At 37.5% G+C, this 9,474-nt stretch overlaps 1 protein-coding gene across 1 annotated transcript; it reads right to left on the bottom strand.

Moving 5' to 3' along the window:
- Positions 1 to 360: 360 nt before the first annotated feature.
- On the bottom strand, positions 361 to 7,406 carry scamp4 (secretory carrier membrane protein 4). The gene is made up of 7 exons (XM_083911310.1): positions 7,303 to 7,406; positions 5,868 to 5,894; positions 5,580 to 5,708; positions 5,272 to 5,428; positions 3,621 to 3,722; positions 2,113 to 2,230; positions 361 to 1,981 (listed from the first exon to the last, which is right to left on the bottom strand). The coding sequence occupies exons 2-7, from the start codon at positions 5,872 to 5,874 to the stop codon at positions 1,793 to 1,795; spliced, it is 702 nt and encodes a 233-aa protein (XP_083767436.1). The 5' UTR covers positions 5,875 to 5,894; positions 7,303 to 7,406; the 3' UTR covers positions 361 to 1,792.
- Positions 7,407 to 9,474: the final 2,068 nt, after the last annotated feature.

Raw genomic sequence — 9,474 nt, 5'->3', positions numbered from 1 at the left:
TTTAATTGTAGTGGCCTTATTTGTACTTGTCTTTTACATCAGCAATTATTAACTTAAACAACATTGTATGTTATGAGTCACATGCAAATGTAAACGTTTAAAAGAGCACTGAACAAGAACACAAGGAGTAATTTCAGTTTTCTGAATTAAAAGCTGAGAGTATTACCATTTAACTATTTTCTTTAAATCCAATTACTTAAATATTAATTAACCAATGGATGAATTATCAAAACAGTCATAGCTTCAGCCCTAAACACTTTAAATTCCTGAAACATCAACCGCAGACCTGATATTTGACACATTATGCCTATTTCTTAAATTAAAATGTCTTATACATTCACCAAAGAACAGACAGAAACATTGGGAATAAGAATATTTATTTAAATGTTGCAATATTGTCCATTTTATATTGTCACCTATCAAATAACTGAGAAAAATCAAAACACTAATCTCGGTAGTCAGCCATGAAGGACACTTTTGTAACAAGAAAAACAAATCAAATCATGAGGCACCTTTTACTTCCTGTCGGTGTCTATACTTCATAAAGCGTTTTTGGATCATCAAACCAAAAATAATGTAAAATAACCTGCATAAAAAAGCCACATTCACTGGATTTATTCAGATTATTTACCGATGATTGTGTAGATTTCAGTAAATTAGTCCTCAGTACACTTTTGTTATGAATACCAGGAAGCATTTACACACTGAGACTGCGTTCACATGCAAGATTTCATTACGCCGCTGATCCTTGTACAGTTGTTTTTCAGTCAGTTGAGTTGTTTGTGTTGATTACATGAGGTCATTTAAAATAAGAAAATCCTGTTCAGTCCCACTCATTATAGGCTGCATGCAAGCACACTGCAGTCACCAAACACCATAACATCAGTGTATCTGGAGGAAAGTGACGGGAACATCGATAACGGCAGATAAGCGTTCTGTCACGGCAGGGCGCCGACCACTTAAAGCAAATAGTGAAGTTTTGGAATTACAGAACAACAGCACAACACAATATCTACTCTGGGCGTGACCTTTTTTTTCAGTATCAAAATCACGGAAAGTGTTTTGGCACAACAGTTCTCAGTGACAAACAACTTTTGAAATATTTCAGTATGTTGCTTCACTGAAGCATAAGTCCAGTTTAACAAAAACATAAATGCAGCGTTTGTTAAGGCGAAAGTCAAGCAGGATATTTGTCACGTAGAAAATCCGCACGCAATATTAAGGCGCATTTCAAGAAATCACAGCCAAAGCAGGCAAGCGTGGAGATTTGAAGCACAACGTAACAAAAAATAACTCTTTACAGGTCATACACAGAAAAAAAAATGCGTTAAATTCTCTTGTTGCCAAAAAAACAACAAAAAGAAACAAACAGTTCTTCCGCATACTACGATTTCTAGCATGCAGATTTGGCAAAACACAAAACTATCATAAAGGTCCATAAGGCACACATCCTTCACACTCTATCCTGAAACAGTTCACACTCTTTTTGAGTTTCCAGTTGCATATTTGCAAGACTTTTGAGCATAAAATCGTAGTTTTTGTCATTAATTCTAATGAACTACATGTAAACAAAAGTTGAAATGGAATGGCATTCACTACGTAGTGTAGCAATGAGCTTTGGTGAAAAAAAACAAACCCTCTTTAATAAAACTTTTCATAGCAATCCTATCATCTCATTAAAATAAAACATGTCTATGCATTTTGTCATGTAAGGTTGAGATGTTTTGGTGCGCCCTTGAGCGCCACACAAACGACCGGCTCTCTGTCTCCACCTGGAGGCGACTCTCAGCCATCACCAGTGACTGTTGTCGGGATAGCTCGGCACTGCGGCAGGGTACTGGGGCAAGCTCGGGCCCTGTGCCGTCTGAGCAACGGCGTTAAACCCTGCTTCCCTCACTGGGGCGCTCTTCCACAAACCGGTGCTCCACTCCTCCTGAGCGCGCTCCAAACTACCGCCACCGCCGCGGTACATTCTGTGCACCTGCAACCAAAAGAAGAAAGAATTTAATAAGGTGTTTTTGCGTTTCAGGCTTCTCTGTGGGTTTAAACACACGTGGAGGACTTTACTGGAAACTAAATGAAAGTGTGTTTTCAGCGTATGCGTTCACTCACCTTAATGAGAACCAGTGCCATTAAAGCAGTCACCGCAGTGAAGAGCAGAGTTGTGATAAGCATCACTATAGCGGAGCCCACATTTGTGTGGAAAAACATCACTGTCGCAATCCAGCCGCTTTGATGTGTTGGTGGGAGTGAGATGGAGTAGTACGGGTTAGTGTTTCATACAGAATGCAATTAGACATGTGGATTTAATACAAATGTCAAAGTTACTAATGAGCCATTAAGCAGTGAGGAAACAGATGCAGTGGCAAAGAGCGCACCAGTGTAAAACTGACTTTACGTGACACTCTGTATCATGAGTAAACAAGCAGCTGTTCGGTTTTTGGACGCATACATTTTTTTGTGTTTAGAACAAACAAAAAAAGATCAACGTAGCACTCTGACTGTAGGAATTGAAAGTGAACACAGTTAGAGGTATTATCTAAAATAACTTTTAAATATCTAAGTGAATAACAGTGTATAATAGTTTTAGAAACAGCACTTTTTTGAGTGTGTGTATGTGAGACATGTTGTGTTTTGACTAGGGACGGGAATAAAGAACCACTTCCTGTTGAACTTTCAAATTGGAATCGAAATCGTAATCGTATGACTGACTTTATCTATTCCCTTTATCAACGCCGGCATGTTTTTCTGACAGTTGCAAAACGATGAAATCTTATTCACTGATGCGTCTACGCTGCTGGAGTCGTGGTGGAGAGGAAAAACAGTCAAACGTGTGGCGTTATAATAATATTAGCTCCACACAGGCAGGTCTAAAATCTCATTTCATCAACACTGTTCAGACCCAGAGATAACTGTTGCACTGATGCTGAAAACTGTGTAGACCGGCATTTTTTACAACACAGATTTTGATCAGGAGTCAATGAGGGAATCGATATATAAATCAGACCGATAAGCAGAACTGATAATTCAATTCAATTGTATTTATAGTGCCAATTCATCGCAAAAGATATCTCAAGACACTTTACATACTGAGTAGGTCAAGACCAAATTCTGACTTATTTATGATTTACAGAGATCCAACAATTCCTCTATGAGCAGCAGCAAGTTGCAATATCTTACAATATAGCAATAATAGTCTCTAGGAAACTGTGTGGGAAACAGATTTCAGAACTACATTTACAGAAAAGGAACGGGCCTTTCCATCCCCATCCCTAGAGTTGATGGTTTGCTCAAAATCCCCAGAAATTAGAGATAAGCTAGAGAAATAAAATAACTAATGTTTGAAATCAATGGACGCTTTAAACATTTCTTCCCTTATTTACATTTAAGCCCCATCAGAAACTTAGACTTCAACTGACCATTAAAAGAGACGAATGTAAAAAGCCACAGATATTGTGTCAACTGTTAACATCCTCATCGTGTGTGAAAATAGTTTTCCACATTTTCCAGCTGCCTTGATCTTTTGACAGAAGCCCTCACGACCCCCTTGCTGGTAAAAACCAAAAACTGGCAGGCAAACATGCGCACATGGTCTTCAAAGCCGGTTTGGTTGAACTCACCATGTTCCCCATCCAGGGATGCCCACAGTCTGGATGAGCGCCAAGACGCACTGAAGGAAGAAGACGAAGAAGAAGGCCATGAAGTTGAACGAGCTGTCGGCCCTATGATCAGGAAAGAAGAGAGTATGATACAGTAGCGCACAAACAAGCCAAGAGTTATTCTATTTTGGTTGAAATGCTGCTTCCTGCTACCTTTTTAATACCACATAGAACATAAATCCACACTTCTTTCACCTCATACTGTCCAAAGTATGAAAGTACAATCAGGGCGATACGTCCTAGATATTTATCTTATTATTGTTATACAACACTAACATTTCCTAAAGCTAAACCGAATTAATGAAAACAGCCTATAGATATGGAAGGTTTAGTCCAATAATCGACCCTTGTAGATCCTGAAGGGATGAGCCCCCGAGCTCCTTTAGTAAGTAGCGACAGTGAAACACACAGTTTGTTTAAAGCGGGAAAGTTGCGCCGTTATTCTGCCTCATCGTTCTGTATAAAAAGGTGCGAATACGGGATAGTTGGACAGAGATGTTTCCACCGTTAACCCCGCAGTGGAGGTCACAATAGAGCCGGATCAACGTCTGGACTACACACACACACGCAAAGATGCTGATGATTTGCGTCACACACCGGCGTTGTTTGGTTCTGCGTAAAAAAGCAAAGCCTCTCTTCTTTGCGACAGTGCTGCGTGATCTCTGATTAAAAGAGGCTGCTGTCTAAACGATCCCAGTTTGTAAATAAATGTAAATACGCCTCCATGTTAGTGACGCGAACGCCCAGATTACAAGTGAAAGCAGCAACAGTTACGCTGCGTTCACTTGTAATCTGAATTTGGGAACCTCAACTTCGGAGTCAGGCTTGTGGTGAGGACAGAAGTGCAATAGGAACATGTGTGTGTTTATGGATTTAAGAGGGGAACATAAGGGACGGACTGGAAGGCGAGATGTGAATGTGTTTCAGTAAAGTTCATGCTGCCGTATTTAAACTTTAAGGGCGCACTCACAGTGTCCGTCCGTACAGAGCCTAGTGCTTTAGGGTACTTGTCCGCCCCTCCCTCTCCCCCCGCGGGCCAGGCCCGTTTGTACTCACACTACCTGGGCCTCGCGTGAATGCTTCTTGCTGCCTATACGTCATCACCCCGTCACGCGCATAGATTGACGTCATCGCAATGCATCGCTTTGTTTACAGATCTTTCCATAGGCCTCGGAGTTTTTGTGCGTCTTGTCGACTGTTTTTGAATCTTTTCATCGACCAAATCTGCAGTAAACACTCCCCCTCCGCATCACACCAACGTGAACCTTTCGCCGCCATTGATGTAAATGTCAGCGCATGGTCCCTCCTTCTTTTTTCTATGTCCGAACAGGCGCACATAAAATGACCTCAGAACCACCCTAGGCCTCATGCTCGTACACGTGCGCAGGCTCGTGCTCGTACATGTGCAAATGGCATTACAAAAGCCCACCTCTCCCAAACGGGCCGTGGCCAGCAAGCGTGCCACAAGTAGGCGCGGTACGGTTGCACTCACACTGGTCAAACGGAATAGACATTACCTGTGAAGCCTGTTTGGGCACGGTACGGGTGGACAGTGTGAGTGCGCCCTAAGTAGAAGTTCATAAATCATTGTGTTTTCATGACATCCACTGACCTGAAGGCTTTGTAGAGCGGTCTGTACCAGCAGGTGTAACTGCACGGGCTGAAGAGGATGAGCCAGAGTAGGGAGAAGCCGAAGTTTGCGGCATATCCACCCCCGGCCCACCAAGCGATACACGAGATCACGTTTATGCACAGTGTGCCTGAATACACTGCGGAGGGAGGGAGGGAGGGGAGAAGAGACAGAAAAAGAAGGGAAGTGATCGACTTTGTAACGTATCAGTAGAGGGGAAAAAACATGCTCTTCTTCTGAGAAATGACAACCACAAAGATAGAAAGTGTAGCCTACGCGGAAACACTCACTCATCCAAAGTGTGTAGACTCTGCGCACCAACTGCTGGTGAGGGGCCGGGATTTCCTCCTCGATGTTGTGGTAAAAACACGGCTTTATTCTCATGAACTGAGGCAGCGGAGGGAAGTTATTCACGCGCTCTGAGACAGAAAGGAAAGTGTCACCATGGTATTACTTATCTTAATATCTCATATGTGAGAATGTCACAACGCGTGTGATTACAGAGGCAGAGTCATGTTCAAAGGTGAGAGGCTGAATGTGACTTTACAGAAGATTAATAGATTAAAGTTGTGACAAACCTGCCATTTTGAAATCCCAGTTATTTCCTGGATAATAAGAAAGAACAGAAATGGAAATAAGCACTTAACACTCATACTTTGATACATTTCCAGACGGGAATAAACACTTTTTTATGTCGTTGTACTTTGTTTACATCCCACACCATGTCTTAAAAAAACAAATCCCACCAATTCTAAGACATTTTATGCCTTTTATGGCATTTTTTAAATTCTATTTTGTGTTTTATTGTATGATTTGATCAATAATTTTTGCTCGTCACTTCAGTTCCTTTATACTTTTGAAAGTATTTGTTTGTTCTTCTGTTTTATTTAGAATTTTACTTTTAAATTCAATAAGTGTTCTTGTTTTAATGCTTTTCATTTAAAACACTGCATTTTTTTGTATTAAAGGTGCTGTTTAAATAAAGTTTATCATTATTATTATGTATAAAATATTCCTTTTTGCTGTTTTTTATTTACTTAACAGCTAAATAACCTTGCTATCGTTCACCATCAACCAGTTAAGGTAAATTAGTGACTTTAACTGGTACAGAAATGGAAATAATTACTTAACACAGCGTATTTTCGTGAACAAATTGTGACATGTGGTTTTTTACGCATCCATTAAATAATAATTCAGACACATTTTAAATAAACACTTTCCTAATGTTGGTACACAAAACAATATACTACAAAAAAGGGTGCAAATATAAAATCAACAACACAAAAAACATGTAAATACAAATAGAGTACACACATAAAGCTAATATATTCTTCTTAATACTCCTTTTCGGACATTTTAAACTGTTTGAATATGTTGTTGGTTATTTTTGTGTTTTAATTACTGTCAAAATATTGATTATGATTGATTTTGACTGACTGAATTTGTTGTTATTCTTGTTTGTTTGCTGTTTTCCGCCCTTTTTGTTACATTATTTCTATAAATGTTGTTATTTTTTTCACATGTTGGAAATAAAACACTAAACTAAAACTAACATTTCAACTTAAAACCTGTCAGACCAGAATAAATTATGTACAAGTAGAAAATAGTAATAGAAAACAGATGATTTGTGTATAAAGTGCTGCTCACTGGTTTATAGTTCACAGCTCTTGTGAACCTTCAGCCAGTTTAAGTAAATTAGTGACTTAAACTACTGTCAGCAGTTACAACTTCGGTCAAAACGGTGCAAATACAAACACGTTAAACGCCCCAGTTCGGTTCCTAACTCTTAAGTTGTACCTGTGTGAGGTGAAGTGTTTACTTTGTGACAGTTTACAGTAAATAAAAGCTAAATAGCGTTGCTCAGCTCAGAGACACCAACGGAAGAACACACGAGCTCCGTGACGCTCCATCTGCCGTTACCGCCGTTAACTGACTGCCCGTTAACAAGGCGTCAAACGACCGTTGCAGCTAACGGCTCAACGTAAACCGTAAATATAGGTATATCAATGTTACCGGGGTGGCGTTGGTCTCCTCACGTTTCCGTCGACAGCTGCAGGGGTCCGGGACTCATTCAGGATGCGCTTTTTTCGACCCCTTTCGAGCATAACTGCGGCGGCGCCCTAACGGCAGCATTTGTAGTTCTGAACAGTCTCTATCGAACGTGTTTGGGGGTCAGAAGAACTACAAGTCCCAGAGGTCACGAGGGCGGTAAACGGAAACCGCGTGACTTTCAAGATGACACGCGTGACACCCAAGGGTATGGAGGACTAAACATGACTAAACACACACACATAAACAAGTCTTAATAAATAAATAATACATAAATAAATGTGTAAATACATTTTTGGAATTAAAAATTATACAAAAATAAACAAATAAATTATTAACTAATGCTGAAACATTTTAAAGTGCTACAGTTTGAAAAGTATGGAGGACTAAACGTGACTTAAGTCTTATTAAATAAATAAATAATACATAAATAAATGTGTAAATACATTTTTTAAATTAAAAATTATACAAAAATAAACAAATAAATTATTAACTAATGCTGAAACCTTTTAAAGTGCTACAGTTTGAAAAGTATGGAGGACTAAACATGAATTAAGTCTTAATAACTAAATAAATAATTAATGCATAAATAAAAAAAATAGTATAACGTTTTACGTCTACATTTATTTCTGTACTTATTTCTTCATTTATTCATGTAGTTCTGTATTTATTGATACATGTACTTAAGCTTTTTTTTCTTTGGATTTAGACATGTTTAATCCTCCATACCTGAATCCCACTCATGCAAATACAGTCAGAGACACAAACCAGACACGGTTATTTTTGATAATCTTCGGATAAACAGTCGAGGATAGGGTATTTTCATCTTGGAGCAGATACGTCGAGCACTTGTTGCTGTTATTTATCAACATTTATCAACTTTATCACTGATACTAATCAAACTGGGTGGTGAGAGTGACACTATTTTAGACTTTAAAAATGTGTAAAAGTGATGTTAAAATAAGTCATCCTCAAATGTATTCTGGATATAATGTGCTATAACTAATTATTTAAAGTGTATATACCCTTATATTCATTATATGTAAGGTTATTGTTAAGCTGCAGGCTGCTGCTTTGATTCCTTTCTTTCATTTCACTCCACAACATGGCAACCCTGACTTCTGAAAGTCAAAGTCCTCGGCCAATCACAAAGCCCCAAACACCAGGCAGGGGGCGTGGCCTTGTGAGTCACCACTGACGTCATTCGGTTTGTAGCACAGGGTGCCCCGGTCCCGTCTGAGCAGGGTGGAGGTTAAAGAGATAAAAAGATGAAGATACTGATGAAATGAGCTCACAGTTTAAGTATTAAATACGTTAATTTGTATTGAAGAATAAACATGACTTAAGTCTTTATAAATAAATAAATAAATGCGTAGAGAAATGTATAAATACAAAAATAAATAAATGCATGCATAAATAAATAAATACAGGAATACATAAATAAATGAATAAATAAATGCATTAATGAATGAATGCATAAATAAATGAATAAATACAGAAATAAATGTATAAATGAATAAATAATTTCAGTAATAAATTATGCATGAATGAATGAATACAGAAATAAATGACACATAATGCATCAATGCATGAATACATTTATAAATAAATTAATTAACTAATACAGAAATAATAAAGAAATAACACAATAAATGTTCAGGTTTGATTTATGTATGCATTTATTTGTGCATTTATTTATTTATTCCTGTAATTATTTGTGCATTTATTTATTTATTTATTCCTCTATTTATTATTAGTCCTGTATCTATGTATACATTTATTGATTTATTCCTGTATTTATTTATTAATTCATGTATTTATTTGTGCATTTATTTTATTCCTGTATTTATTTATGCACTTATTTATTTGTTCATGCATTTATTTATTCCTGTATTTATTTGTGCATTTATTTATTTTATTCCTGCATCTATTTATGTATCTGTTTATTTATTCCTGTATTTATTTATGCATTTATTTATTTATCCAAGTATCTATTTATGCATTAATTTATTCCTGCATTAATTAATTAATTTATTTATTCATGTATTTATTTATGCATTTATTTATTTAGATGTAAGTCACGTTTAATCCTCCAAACATTTAAAACTGTTTTAGTTTTAAATGTTCCAAAACTTT

Source organism: Echiichthys vipera (genome assembly GCF_963691815.1).
Source record: "Echiichthys vipera genome assembly, chromosome: 3".
NCBI lineage: Eukaryota > Metazoa > Chordata > Actinopteri > Perciformes > Trachinidae > Echiichthys > Echiichthys vipera.
This window is presented reverse-complemented; position numbering and strand designations above follow the sequence as displayed.

Coding starts and splice junctions, on each gene's coding strand:
- scamp4 (XM_083911310.1), bottom strand. Junction 5,429..5,579: donor AGTCTACACACTTTGGATGA/GTGAGTGTTTCC, acceptor CTCCCTCCGCAG/TGTATTCAGGCACACTGTGC. Junction 1,982..2,112: donor TGGCACTGGTTCTCATTAAG/GTGAGTGAACGC, acceptor TTTTGGTTGCAG/GTGCACAGAATGTACCGCGG.